The following is a 19902-nucleotide window of genomic DNA, read 5'->3' as shown; positions in this document are numbered from 1 at the left end:
TGGGATCCGATGCGCGTATCCTTCGGTTTCGGTTGATGAGCTGAGCCTCGAAGAGTAAGGATGGCTTTGGGCGAATGTCTGGCATGATCTAACGCTCTTCCAGGCTTAAATCACTGATAGATCTCAAGTCGCAGGGAAACGTTGATGCTGTCCGTGAAGGCCAGGCACAGGTCCAGCCACAACACCGCCGAAGCAGTACGGCTAATTCGGAACGAGAAGAAGGACAAGCTGGACTCGGGGCGCTCCTGCGAGCTTCAGCAGAGATTCTAGGACGGGACCATGAGGGATCTCCGGCAACAAACTTTGATGTCCCGTGCTTCAACGACGATATCACCGATGTCTCAATCCCGAACAACGCCGCAGACAACCAGGCTTCACCGGCAACTACTCTACCTGAACCTCAAGATTCCCCGGCCTTCTTCGGGGAGTCATCAACTTTTGCATTTGTCTCAAAGGTCCAATCGAGTTCCGTGCCTCGCCAAGCCCCTGTATCACGGAACAAGCGCCGGCGCCTTTCAAGCTCGAAAAGCCCACGACCTCATAGCCTCGACTCGGGTCTCACTCCAAGGGACGTCGATGACAGCTACACAATGCCACCAAGAGATCTAGCAGACAGTCTTGTGGATTCGTATTTCAACCACGTACATCGTCTCTACCCGTTCGTTCATGAACCCACCTTCAGAAGTCAATATGAGCGAATGTGGATGCACGATGGGGATCATTCTGAGACGAAAGCGACCTGGTTCGCGTTGCTCAATCTCATCTTCGCACATGGATACGAGTTTCACAACCCGATCCAGGGTAGAAGTCCTTCACACTCGGCGACACAGTTTCTTGTGAAAGCTCGGAATATCGTCTTTGCTCACATCTTCAAGGAGGGTAACCTGGAGCTCGTCCAAGCACTGTTATTGATGTGTCACTATCTTCAAGGTACCTTGGAACTAAACGAGTGCTGGAGTCTCAGTGGACTCATGATCAGAAGCTCTATTAGCATGGGGCTTCATCTCAACCCGTCTCCTTCCACGACTGCTGTGGAGAGGGAAGTTAGGAAGCGTGTGTGGTGGGGATGCTTCGTTATTGACCGCACTTTGAGCATGAAGTTTGGGAGACCACCTTCGATTCCGACCGTGAGTGCAGCAGACGTCGAGCTGCCGTTGCCGGTTGACGATCAATATATTATGAATGACTCAATCATTCCTCGGCAGCCTGCAAGCTGTCCCTCCTTGACGTCCTTCTTCATTCAGACGATCAAACTTGCACACATCATTGACAGTGTTCTCCTAAAGCTCTACCCATCCACGGGGAAACCGTGGAATTCGACGATCAGTCAGGTCCGGAACAATCACGACCGTTTCCCAGAGATCTTTGGCCACTCCGTCTCCTTAGATGGAGAACTGTTGTCCTGGTGGAACGGGATTCCGCACCATTTGAGAGATGAGCCTAACAACCCAGACGGCTCAGATTTTCAACGGCAGCGCAATGTCATGTACATTCGGTGGGCTTGTATACGCGCAATAATAAAGACGGACTGCTAATGGACGGACAGGTTTTTGAACCTTCGATTACTACTACATCGTCAATCGTTTCTCATTTTCAGCCGACAAGATATCGAGGACGAATTTCAGAGGCATGTCGCAATTGCTTCATGCAACTGTTGCATTTCCGCTGCCCGCGAGACTATCAAGCTGATCTACGCTCAGTATCGTCGGCGCCTGTTGAACTCTTTGTGGTACAATCTCCACTGTAAGGCTCATTTCACTATTGCTGATCCCCTACTGACACCTCAAGACGTCTTCACGGCGATCGGCGTTCTCTTGACACTACAGACCATGGAACGATGGAAGCTGGAAGCCCTTGGTCAAATCGAGACAGACGAATCACTTGAAATGGGCATGGAATTCTTGAAGGCAGCCAGCGATACGAGTACCCTAGCCGCTCGATACTTGAATCTGCTGGAGCGCATTCAGACTCAAAAGAGTGGCCGGGAGACACCAATGCCGGGTCCAGTACCCGGTCAAGGCCATACGTCCCAACTTGACTCGGATAACGGAAATCCGGCATTGCTATCGGCAGACAGAACACCATGGCAACGAGCCGACGAGGCTCCGTTTCCACTCAACTCTGACCTGACTGATTTTGACGACTTGCTCTTTGGAACGGGTCTTCCAAGAGACCTGCTGTCCGCCGATTGGTCGATCTTCGAATCCATTTGAGACAAACTGTTCATGCGGAGAACTCCAATAACGTCGGGGTTGTACTCCCTTGCTCCGTCGCGATATTGCCGGATTCAAATCTTGGCTTCGAGTGGAAGCATCCGGTGTCTGGAGTGAGCCGCGGCAGGGAGCCGACACTTCCGTCGTCGCAAGTCTCGGCGTATTAAAAGCATAACAACCGCTGGAATGAGTAAAGTCGAAGGCCACCGGAGATGACGAGCCTCACGATGCATGGAAAAGCGGAATCTGTGGCTTACCAAGTCGTTGACACTGTCCGTCAACGGCCTTGGGGAATTCCCGTAGCGGTTGTTTTCGTCTGTATCTTCTCATTCACCATTTACCAGCGATGGTTGTCACCATTGGCCAAGGTCGACGGACCATTCTGGGCATCCCTGACTCCTCTCTGGAAGTTGCTGTCGTTCAACAATGGCAACTTTCATGAGACCATTCTTGCTCTCCATGAAAGATATGGCCCGATCGTCCGCATCGCCCCCAATGAGGTCATCATAGCGGACAAGTCGGCAATTCGCGAGATTTACAATACGATTCAGGGAAGAGATTTCCTCAAGGTGAGTACAGAGCCGAACGCAGCAAGTATATTGTCTAATCGTTGCAGACAACCTACTACGAGTGAGTTTTCTGGATACTCAACGCACTGCTAAGCTAAGCATGTCTGAAGTGCTTTCACTGCCTTCCGACCGACCATATTTGGTCAGAGAGACCCACATCTGCATGCCCAGCGGAAGAGGATTGTTTCTCACGGGTATTCGATGAACGCACTCCAGGCCATGGAGAAGTTTGTGCAGGAGCGCGTTCAAATCTTCATGAGGAAGATGTCCGAATACGCAGCCTCAGGGACTGAAATCAACCTGGGAAAATGGTGCCATTTCTTCGCCTTTGATGTCATTGGAGAATTGGTATGTCCGCCCTGTCTGTGTATGAGCAAGGCTGATCGTCCAAAACTAGGCTTTCAGTGAAGGGTTTGGCATGCTCGAGACAGGTGTGGAGGACGAGCATATCCGGCTCATTAACAACCAGATGGAGTTCGGATCCACGATCGGAATGATGCCATCGCTGATCCCGTACACCAAACTGACTTGGCTTCCCATACCGTGGCTGCAGAGTCTGCAGGCAGGCCGTGAAAGGCTGAAGGAGGTCAGCGCATTCCCAATAGCCTAGGAACGGCTTGTAGCTAACAAGGCCTCTAGCTTACAAAATCTCGTGTCGAGCGCAGACAGGAGAAAGTCAGCGACCGAAAAGACCTTCTGGGCAGACTCATCGAGGCCAAGGATCCCGTCACTGGCCAGATGTTGGATTCCATTGATTTGAGAACTGAAGCCTTCTCGAGCATGTAAGTTGTCTGCGGTCTGCAGTCCCACCTAGGCTGAATCCTTGCAGTGTTGCAGGCAGTGACTCGACATCCTCGGCTCTGAGCTATACCTTCTATCACATCCTAGGCCATCCTGCTGTCTACGAAGCCCTGACCAAGGAGTTGCGGACGACATTCCCCGAGCGCAATTACCTGACGGACGAAACACCTCCGACGTACGCGGACTTTGGCAAATTGCCGTACTTACAAGCAGTGATAAAAGAGAGTCTTCGTCTGACGCCTCCTGCCACGATCAACCTCCCACGGTATGTACCAGAAGGTGGACGTGTTATCGCCGGAACGTATTTTCCCGCCAAGGTCTGTTACTCGACTCCAATGATGTGTAGTCGATGATAGACTGACTTGGTCAACAGACGATTGTGGGGATGTCTCCCATGCCCGTGCACCTGAATTCGGAAATCTTTGGCCCAGACGCTGAGATGTTCAACCCCGACCGTTGGATCCGTGGCTCAGGCGGGATCAGCCCGGAGGAGATGCAACGGTACTGGATGCCCTTCGGTCATGGGTCCAGGCAGTGTATCGGCAAGAATGTTGCCATGATGGAGGTGAGTTGCACCGGTACCCGAAGCTCTTCGTACCTTAGTTAACGGCTCTCTAGTTGGTGAAACTTGTTGGGACGCTGTTGCTATACTTTGACGTCAAATTAGTGACCAGCAGCGGAGAGAAACTTCCCGAAATCCCAGTCTCGAGGAGTTTCTTCTTTGCTAGGATGCAGGATCCGCTCATGGTGAGGATCCGTGACCGAGCTTGACGCTGAGGCGAGAGCGTTGGCAGACTGGGAGTCGAGCACAAAAACATGGTGGTCGATACATAGCACAGATGAGCTCGAAGGGGCAAAGCGTGCTATGATCTCTTCATTGTAGCACCAGGTGGATAGGTACGACTCGTACGAGTACGCGCTGACACCGATGGGCCTGGATCGGGAGAGTGTGAGGATCCTCGTAGTGATGGCCACGTGAGACTGTCCATGCGAGAAATATTGCGTGGCGTCAGAGAAAGCCGCGGGCGTTGTCCTCCGAGCTGGACCCTGGAAAGCCGCTGTGGGGACTCCAATAGGCATGTTAATCCAGGCGCCCAGGCCAGTTAGGGCTTAGCTGGGCGGTAAGCTAGCTAGAGCTGGTAAGCCCGTAACTAAGCAGGTCCCTTAGCAGGTGCACTCTCTCCGCCCTCTGATCATTGGCACTCGCCGACTCGACTCAGCGCAATTCTCTGCTGGAAGCTGCATATCATTCTGGGGGGCATGACTTGAGAAACGGCCTACAAACCGCTTGAGCACACTTTATAAAACCGTCTCTCCAGTCGAGCGTGGTTTCCACTCCCTCGTCCCCGCACTTTCTATCGCGCGCACTGCAACATGTCCAAGCGGAGTTGGTCTGAGGCCGAACTGCCCTCCCCGCGCTCTGCCCAAGGTCCTACCACTCTCCAGAGAATAGTCTCGTCGACGTCGCCCAATTCCTTTCCTTCTCCGGCGCAATCACACTCACCTACCAAGAAACCACGCAGTTCTGTCGAAGGCGAACCGCCTGCCATCGCTAAAGTTCCGTCCAAACCACAACGTACCAACTCGACCACAAATGGGACGGCAGCCGATGGCAAGTTGCCGGGCATCTCGAGGAAGGTCAAGGCGTGCGCGGCATGCCGCAAGCAAAAAGTATGCCCTGAGAGTGTGTGTGGGGAGCGATATGCTGAATAGATGTGCTTCAGATCAAATGCATCATGATAGGTGACCCTCCATGCCAGAGATGCAAAGAACGGGGACTGTCATGTCGCCTCAATAAGAGTCTGCAAACGCTCATGTCCGAAGACTCCAAGTGGAAAGCAGCCGTCACGAAGGACGTCACATCTCTTTATGCGACCGTGGAGGAGATCGTACGAACCCTACAGCTGCCGTCTCTCCCGCAGATGCTGGTATCAACGCAGGACCCGGCGATATTCTTCGACCAGGATGAACAAGGCAACAATGAGGACGACGAGGACCAGTCACTTGACAACTCCCCCAAAGTGACTCCGGTCGCTGACAACCTCTCGCACGTCCCGATCGAGTCCTTGTACCAGATTACTGGCATGAGGTCGCTGAGGGCGACCGAACAGACCAACGAGGAGCAGGCGAGAATATGCAAACAACTGCGAGATACCGACTTCATAGCAAGAGGCCTGGTCAAGCAGGAAGATGCCGAACATCTGGCCAATTACTATCTCAGCAAGTTGGACCCCTATATCTGGCACATATGTCCCGACTACACTGATCTCGAATCATTCCGACGTCGTTCGCCAACGTTGACCGCCTGTGTCCTAACTGTGGCGGCTCTTCACGACACCAAGCTCGGCAACCTCTACTCTGTGTGCAGCAAGGAGTATAGGCGGCTGGTCGCAAATGCCATGTTCGAACGCAAGATCGACATGGAGTATCTGCGAGCCCTGGTTCTCGGTTCATATTGGCTCAGCGATATTTCTTGGACTCTCTCTGGCTACGCTATTCGGCGCGCAAGCGAATTCCATCTTCGTCAATATTACCATGAGATCGCAGAGTCGGTCAGGTCACCGGACAAAGCGAACCCAACCAAATTGCAAGAGGCCATGGATGGCATCAGGGTGCTGTACTTACTCTATATCTGCGACCATCATCTCTCGGTCCTTTACGGCCGGTCATCGATTATGCGCGACAACGAGAGCTACATCACCGGATGGGAGGCCTATTTGGCCTGCTCACTATCGACGGATGCCGACCGCAGAATTGCCGGACAAATCTGTCTGATGTATCTGATGAATCAAGTTCGGGAGACGCTTGGGCCGGAAGACACGAGCTCAGTATTGCCGGCTTCGGCTCTAACCAAGATTGCGGGCTTCGAGCGAGATCTGGACGACTGGATTGCCCGCTTTTCGAGGCACAGTGAGTGGAGGCAATGCGGGAAACCCTTGACATTCGGCTGACATTGATACAGACCCCAGCCAGTATATCGGTAATTGGCCAAATAAAGGCGCCGTCATGCACTATCACTGGGCCAAGCTCTACCTACAATCATATGTTCTTCGTGGATTGCCCGAAACAGGAGCGGTCATCCCCGAGCACTTTCTTGAAAACGCATCAGCTGCCGTCGCTGCGGCCACGGCCATTATCAACCTACTCTTGGACGACAAAGATGCCCAAATTGCCATTGCGTATGTTCCTCATCACATTCATGGCATGATTGCGTTTGCGTGTATGTTCCTGCTTAAAATTGCGACGAAACACAGCGAGCAGCTCTTCCTGGACACGGTCCGGTTTCAGAGACTGATCAACGCCCTGGCACAACACTTCAAATCGACCGATGTTGGCAAGGACCATTTGATACATCGAATGGCCGACGGGCTGGAGAAGATGGCAGAAAGTCTCGGTGGGCCAGTACGGGCAAAGAATCGAAACCGAGTGAACGGTGAACGTTCAAGCCAGCCGTTGGCATCGCCCAGTCAACAAGTCAACACCACTGTGACACCAAGCAGCCTCACCAACGGCCAGTCGAATGTGCCCGATTACAGCGCGCTGGATCCGAATGCGTTCGACTTTGGTGATCCTGCACTGGGGCTGGGAATGCCATTCTTCGACTTTGAAGGCACAACCTTGGATGCTGGTCAAGCCATGTGGAACTTCACGTAGGGCTTTGCACGGGCGGCGAGCAGGAACGTACAGTACTATAGTAAATGAAGCAATGTCTGATGAACCGTGAGACAGTAGCAATCACAAGAACCGTCTTGGGCGATGAACTGACCAATCAGACGTTGGCTAAAGGATACATCCCAATCAGGCATAGCGCTCTTTGCGGGAAGTTCTCAGAGCTCCAGAAAGTCGCCCAGCCTGCGTTTGAAAGCTCAAGACGAACTCACCACGACCCAGGTCTCTTGCCTTTTGTCCTCCTTAGTTGGCTAGAATGGCGTCTCAACGGCTGGCGCTGAACCTTCAGCGATCCTTGCGAAGCCGAAAAGCTCTCAATGCCATTCAATCTCCCTTCCGACGATATGCCAACCCCGTCACTCCCTCGAGAACAGAGAGCACCACTCTTTCCAATGGCTTCACAGTATGATGGATCGATATGTGGAGGGAGCCGAGCTCAAGGTGTGCTAACACGGGGACACAGATTGCCACGGAACACTCGCCTTGGGCGCAGACATCAACCGTGGGCGTGTGGATCGACGCTGGGAGCCGGGCAGAAACAGACAGGACCAACGGAACGGCCCATTTCTTGGAACATCTTGCTTTCAAGGTCAGGCCGCGGAGGACGTGCATACAAAACAGCAACTGAATGTTTCCTAGGGCACCGGGCGACGAACCCAACACCAACTAGAGCTCGAGATTGAAAACATGGGTGGCCACCTCAACGCATACACTTCTGTAGGATCGGCTCCCGGCCCTCATCCATACCGTACTGACGCACCCTGCAGCGAGAAAACACGGTTTACTACGCCAAATCCTTCAACGCCGACGTGCCCAAAACGGTCGACATCCTCTCTGACATTCTGCAAAACTCCAAACTCGAGCCCCAGGCCATCGAGCGCGAACGGGACGTCATCCTCCGTGAACAAGAAGAAGTCGACAAGCAGCTGGAAGAAGTCGTCTTCGACCACCTTCACGCGACCGCGTACATGAACCAGCCCCTCGGTCGGACGATCTTGGGTCCCAAGGAGAACATTGAAAGTATCTCTCGGCAGGATCTGGTCGACTACATCACCACGAACTACACGGCAGATCGAATGGTCCTGGTCGGAGCAGGTGGCGTGCCTCATGAGGAGCTGGTCAAGCTCGCCGAAAAACACTTTGGCCACTTGCGATCTGCTCCGCCGACCTCGTACGCCGCCGAGATTGCCGCACAGCAGAAGCGAAAGCCCAACTTCGTGGGCTCGGAAGTCAGAATACGCGACGATACAATTCCTACTGCTCACATCGCCATTGCCGTTGAGGGTGTGTCCTGGAGAGATGACGAGTATTTCCCCGCCTTGGTCACACAAGCCATCGTCGGAAACTGGGATCGCACCATGGGCAATTCGCCATATCTCGGATCGAAGCTTGCTACGATGGTCACGGCAAACAACTTGGCCAACAGCTACATGAGTTTCTCCACGAGTTACAGTGATACCGGGTAAGTTTTCTGGTCCCGCACAATTCTCGTGCTGACAAGTCTTCCGCCAGTTTGTGGGGCATCTACCTCGTCACCGAAAACATCACCAACATCGACGATCTTGTGCACTTTACCCTTCGTGAATGGACCCGGCTATCGTTCAACGTCAGCGAAGCCGAGACCGAGCGCGCCAAGGCTCAGCTCAAAGCCTCCATCTTGTTGAGCCTGGATGGCACTACGGCCGTGGCCGAAGACATTGGACGTCAAATCGTCACCACGGGAAGAAGAATGGACCCTGCCGAGATTGAGCGTGTGATTGGAAGTGTGACGGCCAAGGACGTGATGCGGTTCTGTCAAAAGAAGATCTGGGATCAGGATGTTGCAGTGTCGGCTGTGGGCAGTATTGAGGGGCTGTTGGATTATAACCGCATCAGAAATGACATGGCGAGGAACTTGGCGTGAAGTGGCGAGAGGGAGATGGAGGACGGACGTGAAGAGCGAAGATGGCAAAGAAGTTGCTTTTCCAGAGTCCAATCTACTCAATCCTGTCGCACGTCAGGAGGGTTCTAGAGCTGGCTTTGTATTGTACAGTGCACTAAAATGGCATAATCCAGAAGGATGCTTCAAGTAGAGGTGTGGTTGTTCTGTCTCCCTTCATCCTCATTCAGCTGATCGAAAGTTACATGTCAACAGCCAAGATCCGCTGGCCGTTGTTCACCAGGAGCCCTATGCTCACTGTCGAATGCATTGCATCTCGTACGGAGTACTCATAAGTCTATAGAGAATGGGAAAACACAAAATATCCACTCCCCAAATCCTACACGTGGCACACACAAACACACACCACAATGTAAGATAGCATAAGGTACTCCTACCGTATTTCGACGCCATAAATTATACCTTTCGTATCAGGAACACACCAACGCACACCAAGACCTATGTAGATACATAAACCGAGACTCATATGAGAGAAACATCCTTCTGTCATACTTCGAGTCCTGTAGTGACTGTACGTCAGGGGGTGCTTGATATATAGATTACTATCGCTGGTGTTATAATCTGCCTATCTTATTAGGCCATCCCTTACAATTCCCTACACAGCTGTATACAATACATACAGCGACCCAGAGATGATCGGCTACGACGACATCATACCTTTGACCTTCAAGACGGCCTTTCCGACTCAATGCTTCCCCCTTGATATAAATTCTATTCTTCACACACGCTATACAGATATAAACACACACAAACTAAAGGTAATGCCATTACTACCTTACTTCTACTCCCGCTGTACACCACGAGTCCTGTTTCTGTCATCGTGCTACAACCTTAACCTTCAAAACGGCCTTTCTGAAATTCTCCCCCTTCAATACGATCCTATGTCCTACACGCTACATAATATGCAATATACACAGCGACCTACTAAGCAGGCGATAATGCTCGTATACTCTACGACGATATCACACCTTGACCTTCAAAATGGCCTTTCCGAAATTCTCCCCCTTCAACATGCCGACAAACGCCTCGGCCGCCCTCTCCATCCCGACCGTCTCGTGGATCTTGGCCTGGAACGAGCCGTCCCTCAACCAGCGCGACACGTTCTCTATGTGCGCGGCCTCGTGCTTGCGGCCCATGTCCGCGTCGCCGACCATGAATCCTCTCATTGTTAGCCTCTTGGCGACGGTCTGGAACGTGTTGCGGATCGGGTACCGCTCCTGGGGAGGGAGGTTGTATTGACTGATTTGGCCGCACTCGATTATTCTGTTGGGAATATCATGTTAGCGGATGGTATATCATATCATATCGTATCGGATCAGATGGAGTAGAAAGGGGAAGCGGGGGAGGGGAGGGCGTGGATGGTATGGGTGAAGTGAATAATGGACGGGATCCGACGTGGATTGGATGGGATGGGTTGGGATGGGATGAGATTGGGTTGGGGTTGGGATAAGAGGAGAAACGAACAGGAGAGGGAGAGATGGGGAGAGAGAAGGGGAGAGAGGGGGAGAGGGGGAGAGGGGGGGAGAGATAGGGAGAGCGTATAAGGGAGAGAGCGTGTAAGGAAGAGGAGAAAGCGGAAGAGCGGCCTGCTCTGCTTTGCATCGCTTTGCTTTGCATCGCTCCGCTCCACTCCGCTCCGCTCTTCGCTACCCCTGCTCCTCTTGCTCGCTTTGCTCCCGTGCTCTCCCCGTTCACTCCGCTCCGCTGCGCTGCGCTACGCTCGCTCGCTCGGGTCCTTACCTTCCAAATAAATTGAGACACTCAAACGCTCCGTCCAATTGCTCGCCACCCACATTGTCGTAGAAAATGTCGATTCCTGGGCTGATTTCGGCATTCGCATCTTTGGCGTCACCACCCTGCTTCGCCCTCTGTTCTCTGACCAAGCGCTCGATGGCCCCCTTTGTAGATTTCTCCGCCTTGTAATTCCACCCGCCGTCAAAGCCGAGTTCATTGACAATAAACTCCAATTTATCATCACTCCCCACCGACCCCAACACCGTGAGTCCCTCATGCTTGGCCAACTGGCCCACGAGCTGCCCGACGGCCCCCGCGGCAGAGGACACGACGATGGTCTCGCCGCGCTTGGGCTTGCCGATCTCATAAAACGACGAATAAGCCGTCAGGCCCGGCATGCCCAGTGCGCCGAGGTAGTGGCGGACGTCTAGTGACACGTCGTCCGGGCTGGTGGGCACTTTGAATGGTTTTTGCCATTCGACGTCGTCGCCGCCGTTCTCGGGCCGCACGTACACATTGTATTGCTGGATCGGGAGGACGAGGCGCACGACGTCGCCGGCCGCGTAGCCTTCGATGTTGGAGCGGAGGACACGGGACAGCGTCGCGGCCGAGATGGGCTTACCCAGCGGCACGGCCGGCATGTATGATTTGATGGACGGGTCGCGAAGGAGGCCGCGCAGGTAGGGGTCAAAGCTGGCGTAGAGGGTTTCGAGGATGAGACCGCCCGATTGGGGGAGGGGCTGGTCAATGTCGAAGGCGCCCGCGGCTTGGACTTGGATATGTTCGCTGGGGATGGGCATGTGGGAGGGGACTTTGGTGAAGACGAGCGCGAGGTTTTGCGTGGTGGGGGCCATGGTTGAGTTGTGTTTGTGGGTTGGTGAGAGTTGAATGTGCGTGCTCCCTTAAAAGGAACGGACTGGTAAGCCCCAGGAGGTTGTTAGGTGTGTGTGTGCGTGTGTGTGGGCCAATGTTCTCCTTCGCTAGTATTTTGATACGACACGGAGTCAGGTGCCCAGCTATCTCTCTCAGCTGTCGAACAGTGAAATTCAGAATTCTGCGAGGAGGCCTGCCTGCTTGTGTCAACTAGTCTGTAGTTGTGGTGGCAGTGCCTTGCTTTGCTAGTAAAATCAGAGCAGTAGTAATGACAATCCACTTGCGAGTATCGAAGAGAAAAGAACAAACCCATGTAAAATGGATTTTCGCGCGCTTTCTATTCTAGAAGGCAATTAACGCATTCTTCCAGGCTGTAGAAGCCTCCCAACTGTCCGAGTCGATAGAGTTCGAACAGCCGACGCAAGAGTCCCACCGCTGATCTAATCAGTTCGGCATATACGGAGGAGGAGCATGTGTTCCCGACCGCACGAAGACTTTCCTCATATCCTCAGGACGTACGAGTAGCGTATAGGGAGGAGACGCCGTGACGCCGTGACGCCAAATTGATGGCATGAGGAACGACGACAGGCAATACGAGGGCTCATTCGTGCAGTGGTGGACGTCATTAATCCGAGGCTTCTGACCTCACCAATGAACGGAGCCGATGTACGGCCTCGGTACTCGTTGCGATAGGCACAATGAGCTATTGGTGGGTTCATTCACTGCTTCCATGTACGCTTTGTGCGAGACGTAACTGACTGACTGTCGTGTGCGTTGTCAGCGAGAAAAATTCTCGGGTCGGCCGGTCGCCGGACTTGGCGGAACTATCATCCGCGGGTGTACGCGTCGCGCTAGGAGGTAATCGTACTCCGTACGGAGTACTCAGTCCGTATTTAGTTGACTGGGATGGAAGATGGACGAAACGGAGATGAATAAGAGGAAACCGATGCTGCGGTCTTGGTTCCTTGAGCGCATACGAGGCCGAGCTACGTGGTCTCACGTATTTCTTGTTATCATCCAGGCAGGCTTCCTGAAAGCGTTCACCTCATGCACATCTCGCGCTCATCCTTTCTGTTGGTCGTGGCCATCATCAATCATGAACTATATTCTCGTGCAGAACCAGTCAAAGAGCAATGTATAGCGCGTAGACTGGGGAGACTGCATCAGCCCTAAGTTCGGGTACAACCCTTGCTATGTCGACTCCAAGGTCACCCTGGGCGTGACGGAGCTCAGATTGTGTGTCTTCACCTCCTTGAAACATTGTGGTCTCGGAGGACAAAGCTGTCGGCAAACCATCGAGGCACGGAGGAACCAACCCCTGGTAGCCGCGACTGACTTGATGGACGGCACACGTCCATGGACCGTAGGGAGTTGGTCCTTTCACTTCCTTCACTGCCTGCTTCTGCAGGCATTGCGTACTGTACTGCTCTATCCCAATCCCTCAACTGTTCATAAGGACTTCTCAACCACGCTTCGAGGTCATGGAGGAATATCCGTGTATTCTCTCTCCCAAGGAAGTCCTTCAACAACTCCTCGGCTTGTCCGGTGCTGCCCTTCAGGTCGATTGACTTTAAGATCCCGATTATGTACTCGAGCAGAAAGTCGACGTTGTTTGCGCGGCGGTCATTCGACTTTGAACAGCTCGACGATTGAGCGGTACTCGGATTGAGGAAGTCGAAAACTTGTAGTTCGCGTCTGATGAACATCCGAGCCCGACTGGTGAGGCGCTCATCTTTCGCAAACGACGCTGGTGTCAGATTTCGATACCGTGAGATGCGATTAGACCCAACGTGGAGAGAGTACAGCTTGTGGCGATAAACGTGCCTGCGGAAATCGAGCGCGGTGTCCTTGGATATTTCAGGTCGCGCAAAACCAGAAGTCCTGCCGCGATTTCCACCTCCTCTCCCATCTGCCCGATGCCGTCTCAGCCTCTGCTGTTGCGCGATGCCATGCCCGGCCCGGTTCGCTGGTTGTTGCGGATGTTCTGCCGGGGGGAGATAGAATAGTTGACTCTTGCCGTCACCTCGGCCGACGACTTTAAATCTGATGGCGGTGACAGTGGTCTTGCATAATGGGCAGACAGGCTGCCGTTGCAACCACGTTCCCAGGCATGGAAAATCGAACTGGTCGTGACGACACGGGAGGGCGGTGGCTTGATCAGTAATGCGGTCGAGGCAGATAACACAGCCGTCGGCCGCGGGCAGGGGATCGCTTTGACCGGGCGGGAGGATGGTATCGGAGCCCGAAGGCTCTCTTTCAGCCGTTGTTATAACATGTTCGAGACCGCCTGTGGCCATCAAGCACCGCTTGCAGTGGGACGAAGGACGAAGGAAGAAGAAAGCGAAGTGGCGGCTGTTGGAATGTGGCTCGACTTGAGAAGTGCCATGACGAGATAAATGCTCCGCTTAACTTTGCAAGTGCTATTACGTATCAGTCGGCAAATACTCCGCTGAACAGGCTGAACTCCGCAAGTGCCATCTGTCGACAAATGCTCCGCTCTAATTCAGATTCTCCTTCGTCAGTTCTTTTCATCCACCAATTCCACCCCCTTTGTGCTGCTTATTGTTAGTGTTGCCTGGTCCTGAGCTTCCTTGAAAGGCACTCAGTATCGCCATCGCACTCATTGTTGCTATCGCAACTACTTGGTCATGCATCTCAGCCCCCCGACTTCCTGGAACAGACACCAACAACTAGCGGCTGCCCCCTAAGGTCTCAATGTTGAAGATGATATGGGCTCCGGACGGATGAACCAAACCTGTGACCAATTCCAATGGCTTCCTGCAGCCTTGGGCGAAGGGTCCCAAACCAGAGCACTGACCTCGCCCACTACGTCGCACATCCCTGGGCGATCGCTAATCGTGCTCATTCTTTCAGAGCCATACTTTCCGACGATACTGTCGTCGTCGATGTGAACAGTTAGACGACAATAGCTACGAGTCGACCGAGGTCTATTCGAGCCCCGTCTCGCTGCAAATCATGGTCGAGAAACTACTTTGTGGTATCAAGGACAATTGAACACATGTAGCGATTGCCCTCGTAGCGAAATACCGAGAGAAATCAAGCCTATCAACCCAAACTAAGATCCTCGTGCGGCAAACGTGGACCTGGCCACCCTTCAGACAATGACCATTTCTGATGCTGCCGAGTCAAACATGTTCTCGAATTCATCCCACGCGAGGACTTGTGCCAGAGGCATGTTGTACTTCGAGCTCAGGACTTTGCAGTATTTCTCCAACTTGAGGAATTTGTCAAACACCAGCGCTTGGTAGCTTGCTTCCTCCATCACGAGAAGAGTGTTGAGAGTTCGGGGGAAATCAAAGAGATAGGGATGTCGGTAATACATCGTCCGACGATGTGATCCCTATACGAAGAGTGAGTGGAGTGGGACAGGTATTCATAACCTCACAGGGACTTACATTCCCAATTGCTGCCTCTGTGAGGCCAAAAGTCTGAGCGATGCTATGAATGTGGCCGACCTCTGCGTAGTTCTCCGGGTTGAGATTCTCGGGCATTACGATCTTGAGACCCTGTGGCTGTTGATCCACACGTCCTTGACTCAGCAATTCCAACGAGAGCCCTTGTGAGATCGAGTCGACGACAATGCGCACAAAGTTTTCGTAATAAGGCTTGGCCAAGCGGGCTCCGATTTCCTTCTCTGCTCTCGTTAGCTAGGAGTCTACCCTTCGGTGCCGGACGAGGGAGAAAAGAATAAACCTTCATTGACATCCCAATTCATGCTCTCCATCATCTGCTCCAACCAGCTTGTGATCGCAGTGGCGGTCGTCCGCAAGGTCTGCTTGTAACGTGCAGGATCCTTCTTCTTGTCCATGTCCCCCAGGTCAGACACACCTTTGATAACCCCGAGCGACATGACATCGGTGTGGGCGCAAAGATTCAGAAAGGCGCTCGCTTCCATGTCGAGGGCCAGAACGTTGCGATCCGCCTTTCAGATCAGACACCGTCAGTCTCATCCTCTCGCGATCAAAGCATAGGTGGATAGACGGAATCGGGCACTCACCGAGAGAGTGATGCGCTCAAAAATCTTGACTGCGTCTTCCCGAACGGAGAGCCCCGAAACATAATCTCCATACTTGTACCTGGACTTCCTGGCCGCGAAGCCGGCCATTCTCGACAGCGATATACGCACCAGGTCGTAGTCTGGCATGAACTCCAACTCTCCGCTCTTGTATCCCCACTTGCCTTCCTCATAGCTCATGGCTGCGTCTCCAAAGATCACCTGGCCCAGCCTGCAAACATCGTCAGTGTCCAGGAGACAGAAGCTGACAGGAGCATAAAGCCTTACTCGACTCCGGCGGCGGCGTTGCCTGCACACACTCCCGCGTGGATCGCAAACCGGGGCCGCAGGACTTGGAAGAGAATGCCGGCGTGAGTGGCGAAATGTACCAGGCCTTGCCGGAGGCTGCTCGTGATGTAGTACTCCAGCTTCCGCTCGCAGACCAGATTGAGTTCCCCCAGGTAGAAGACGTGGTTGTTGTTGATCCCTTGGACGGTGGCCCCGCTGATTTCTCTGGTCGCCTCCATCTCTTGTGCAATGATCTCTGCCTCCTGCGGCTTGCCACAGATGATACATAGAGGTCGGCTGCGCAAGACGCGCAGATTGTCGGTGCTCATGGTCGCGACACGATAATCTATGTAGGATGTGTGTCTGGGGCGAATCGTCTCAAACTCGAAATTCAGGATCACGCACAATGGACACAATCTTGATGACCTTTGCAGCTGAATTACCTCCAAGGACCATGGAAAACTGTTGAATGGCGGAAAATGAGGCTCTGAGGCACAAGGCAACCAGAGTTGTCCTTGATCAGGCGCTCGAGTGCGTGCCAGGGTGCTTTCCCAAAGCAAATGCCTCACCGGTCGGCATGGTTTGGTTTCAGTACGAGCCAGACCCTCGTGTCGAGGGAGGAAGTGAGCCAGGGCCCTCAACAAACGGTTGTGGCCGATTTGCTACGTCAAGCGCCAAGTGTTGAAGCTGAAAGAGCAACCAGCGAAGGTGGTGTCCCTGACGAATCATGACGCTCATCACGTCGGCGAGGGGTCCGGTCCCAGAAGCATGTGTAACCACATGGGTAGATTCGGCCTTGCGAAAAGCCTCAGGGGATTCTATCCCGAGAGTCCTAACAGGTTGATCTTTCCGCACGCGTGGTACTGAAGGAAATTGTTCTCGGCGAACTCGAGCCTTCTTTGCGCCGAGAGTGTTCATAGAAGGAGGGGCTACCGGGCTCTGGGCTTTTGGGAAGCGTCCAGGGTGAGGTTGTTCCCTGCAGGTGAATGATGCGGCTGGGTATGCGTCCCACACAAGTCGCTGGTGGTTTTGAGCATGGTAAGCGGTGCACTCGCTCGCGAAGCTGCCCTCTCTTCTACGCCACATTACAATTGTGCCAGTGGATATTGCACGTGCACTTTGATAACTGAAGTGCCTACTCCCGAGCAAATATCGAAAAGGGTTTAATTAGAGCTATTTACTAAGATATATCAGCGTAGCAGAAAGTCGGCGCTCGCTCTGGAATGCGGCTAAGGCTGCGCTAGTCAACCTAAATTTAGCACGACTGCCAAGCCTCGGCATTGATGCACGTGACTCGGTAGATATTTTGCAGTGCTGAGCTGCACCTGGTTACCATGCATGACTGCCCACAAGGATACAGCTTTCAGTACGTGACTACACCACCTGCGAGAGCTATTGGGAGAATGTGCAAGTAATTAATGAGCTGGAGCCTCTTTTGCATGCGCAAGATTTCGTCTGTACTTGATGATGCGAGCAGATAATTATATCAGGTAAGCTACAGTAGGGACAAACAGGGAGAAAATTCCTCCATGAGCCCAGAGACAGCTAGTGATACGGGACAGCAACAACAACAGGACAGCTACCTAGATTTGTAGCGGCTATCCCTGACTCGTGGCGAGCTGTTTGGGCTCCACACTCGCGCTGGCGACAGCCTCATTCTCAGAGGAAACCTCATCCCCCGCTGGCAGGGTGAGGTCCTTCTTCAGCACCTTTGGCTCCGAAAGCCCGTACACGGTGATGAAACCCATGCCCAAGAAGGCGCTGATACACGAAAACACAAGGGCCACGATGCCGCGGGCAGTGAACCCGCCGGGCAGAGGGCCGACCTGCGTATTCTGGCCCGACAGGTCTGTCAGGTCGAATGTGTCGGCCGCGGCGTTGCCCTCGAATGGGACGCCCGCGGCGCGGCACACGTCATAGTGCTGCTGTGGGATCTGGTGCCTCTGCTGGATCTCGAGCGGGGCTTCGATCAGGGTCATGGCCAGCCCTTGGGCCAAGTGCCAGTCGATGTGGCAGTGGAACATCCACACGCCGGGGTTGTCGGCGACGAAGCGGATGACGTAGTATCCCTGGGGTGGGAGGACGAATGTGTCCCGCCTGGCTGGGAAGGCTGGGAAGGCGGAATGGTTGTTGGGGTCGAAGGCCACCGGGTCGCCGTCGACGAAGTCGTAGAAGTGTTCGCCGTAGGGAGGCGCACGGTCAATGACCTGGAAGTTGTGCCCGTGGAGGTGGAATGGGTGGGAGCCTCCATCGGCGTTGTTGAGCACCAGTTGGACGACGTCGTTCTTCTTCAGAACCATCGGGTGGGTGTAATCGCCGTAGATGTCGGCGTTGGTGGCCAAGCCGCTGGACGACATGACCGTGTAGAGGGTCGGCACTTTGGGGGCCGTATAAGTGATGTCGTTGAGGAAGGCGTAGCCGAAGCCGTTGCGCAGATTGCCCATGATGACCGTCACGTTGATCTCGAAGTCCGGCTCGGGGAGGAGCTCCATGTGGTCGTGAGGGACGAGAGTAATGTCATCGAAGGGCACGATCTCGGAAGAGGCATCGACCGTCATGACGGCTTGGGGATGGGCCGCCTCGGCGTTGTATTCCAGCCAGTTCGTGTTGTTCAGCTGCAGGTCCGGGGAAATCACGTCCAGCAGGTCGGAGTCAGCGACCGTGACGATGGGGTAGTTTTTGTCGGTTGAATTCTTGGTCGTGAGGAGGATGCTGTACCGCTGCGCCACCGAGATGTATAGCGTGTCGGCCTCGGTGGGCTCGGTGTACACGCCGTCGATCTCGACGATTTTGAACGTGTGGTCTTCGATGTAGAAGAACTGTGACACAAACGCCCCGATGTTGATCAGTCTGATCAGATACGTCGTGTTGGGCTTGACGCGGAGGCTGGAGTGCTGGGTGTCGTTCAGGAGGAAGGAGTTGGGCACGGGTTCGGCCCCGGTAGGGTTATAGAGCGACAGGAACCGGATGTCCTCGACGAAATCGTGATACCAGTCGCTGATGGTGACGGTGAATTCTTCTTCGTAGTCATCGTTGAAGAAGGCATCGCGGTCGTGCACGATCAAGGCCTGGCGATAGCCGTCTGGGTAGCAGAAGTCGGTGTGGCAGTGGTACCAGTAGGTGCCGTTCTGGTTCACGGTGAAGTTGTAGGTGAAGCTGGATCCCGGGACGATCGGACACTGCGTGACCATCGACGGTCCGTCCATGTTGCTGGTGTCGGTTTGATACATGCCGTGGAAGTGGATGCTGGCGTTCTTGTCGCCCAGGCCGTTGTACATGTTGACCACCAGCCGGTCGCCCTTGTCGACCTCGATGACGGGGAGCGGCCACTTGCCATTGATGCCGACGACTTTCCTCTCCGCCAGCCCATCGGGATTGGCGGTCACCCAACTGACATTGAAGTCGTATGTGACGGTTTTGGCCGCGGTCAAGCTCCCAAACAGCAGCACCACCGCCGCCAGCAACAAGTTGGCCATGGTGTCGAACACAGTGCGGACTGCGCTGTCTTGGAAAGCTTAGCAGAACCTGAAAAGCTTAGCAAAAGCTTTCCGGGGCCACAGACGAGGTCGTCGATGAAGCGCGCTGCTGCTGGGGGTCGAGGGTGTTTTTCTAGGTGCGAGCAGCCGGCGGCGCTGGTCTCGAAGCACATGGTCCGATGCCGGCAAGGGTCCGCTTGTCAGCGTTGGGAGGGCCATGCTGAGCGTTGTGTGGACGGCGTGGTCGAGGGGGTGGATGTTGCGGCGTGCTGAATGAAAGTTTTCTCTCACGCCGGACGCAGCTGGATCCAATCATGCGCGATGC

General features: G+C 53.9%; 8 protein-coding genes across 8 annotated transcripts; 4 read left to right on the top strand and 4 right to left on the bottom strand.

The window, feature by feature from the left end:
* Positions 1-590: 590 nt before the first annotated feature.
* Positions 591-2213, top strand: G647_01854 (uncharacterized protein; the record flags this gene model as incomplete). The annotated part of the gene is made up of 3 exons (XM_008725253.1): positions 591-1495; positions 1547-1743; positions 1789-2213. 3 exons carry the CDS (start codon positions 591-593, stop codon positions 2211-2213), a joined length of 1527 nt encoding a protein of 508 aa, XP_008723475.1.
* A 227-nt stretch (positions 2214-2440) lies between these two features.
* Positions 2441-4354, top strand: G647_01853 (uncharacterized protein; the record flags this gene model as incomplete). Its single annotated transcript, XM_008725252.1, has 8 exons — positions 2441-2782; positions 2830-2843; positions 2893-3130; positions 3180-3368; positions 3422-3564; positions 3612-3900; positions 3957-4148; positions 4202-4354. The coding sequence occupies 8 exons, from the start codon at positions 2441-2443 to the stop codon at positions 4352-4354; spliced, it is 1560 nt and encodes a 519-aa protein (XP_008723474.1).
* A 603-nt stretch (positions 4355-4957) lies between these two features.
* Positions 4958-7237, top strand: G647_01852 (uncharacterized protein; the record flags this gene model as incomplete). The annotated part of the gene is made up of 3 exons (XM_008725251.1): positions 4958-5254; positions 5308-6493; positions 6546-7237. The coding sequence occupies 3 exons, from the start codon at positions 4958-4960 to the stop codon at positions 7235-7237; spliced, it is 2175 nt and encodes a 724-aa protein (XP_008723473.1).
* Positions 7238-7508: 271 nt separating this feature from the next.
* G647_01851 (mitochondrial-processing peptidase subunit beta) lies at positions 7509-9155 on the top strand (the record flags this gene model as incomplete). Its single annotated transcript, XM_008725250.1, has 5 exons — positions 7509-7655; positions 7716-7841; positions 7892-7969; positions 8020-8714; positions 8765-9155. 5 exons carry the CDS (start codon positions 7509-7511, stop codon positions 9153-9155), a joined length of 1437 nt encoding a protein of 478 aa, XP_008723472.1.
* A 998-nt stretch (positions 9156-10153) lies between these two features.
* G647_01850 (uncharacterized protein) lies at positions 10154-11779 on the bottom strand (the record flags this gene model as incomplete). Its single annotated transcript, XM_008725249.1, has 2 exons — positions 10154-10454; positions 10932-11779. 2 exons carry the CDS (start codon positions 11777-11779, stop codon positions 10154-10156), a joined length of 1149 nt encoding a protein of 382 aa, XP_008723471.1.
* Positions 11780-13042: 1263 nt separating this feature from the next.
* G647_01849 (uncharacterized protein) lies at positions 13043-14095 on the bottom strand (the record flags this gene model as incomplete). Its single annotated transcript, XM_008725248.1, has 1 exon — positions 13043-14095. One exon carries the CDS (start codon positions 14093-14095, stop codon positions 13043-13045), a length of 1053 nt encoding a protein of 350 aa, XP_008723470.1.
* An 818-nt stretch (positions 14096-14913) lies between these two features.
* G647_01848 (uncharacterized protein) lies at positions 14914-16430 on the bottom strand (the record flags this gene model as incomplete). Its single annotated transcript, XM_008725247.1, has 5 exons — positions 14914-15159; positions 15215-15453; positions 15513-15741; positions 15817-16045; positions 16102-16430. 5 exons carry the CDS (start codon positions 16428-16430, stop codon positions 14914-14916), a joined length of 1272 nt encoding a protein of 423 aa, XP_008723469.1.
* Positions 16431-17699: 1269 nt separating this feature from the next.
* On the bottom strand, positions 17700-19577 carry G647_01847 (uncharacterized protein; the record flags this gene model as incomplete). The annotated part of the gene is made up of 1 exon (XM_008725246.1): positions 17700-19577. The coding sequence occupies one exon, from the start codon at positions 19575-19577 to the stop codon at positions 17700-17702; it is 1878 nt and encodes a 625-aa protein (XP_008723468.1).
* Positions 19578-19902: the final 325 nt, after the last annotated feature.

Source organism: Cladophialophora carrionii (assembly GCF_000365165.1).
Source record: "Cladophialophora carrionii CBS 160.54 unplaced genomic scaffold supercont1.1, whole genome shotgun sequence".
Classification (NCBI taxonomy): Eukaryota; Fungi; Ascomycota; class Eurotiomycetes; order Chaetothyriales; family Herpotrichiellaceae; genus Cladophialophora; species Cladophialophora carrionii.
Note: the sequence above shows the minus strand (reverse complement) of the source record. Positions and strands in the feature narration are given on the sequence as shown.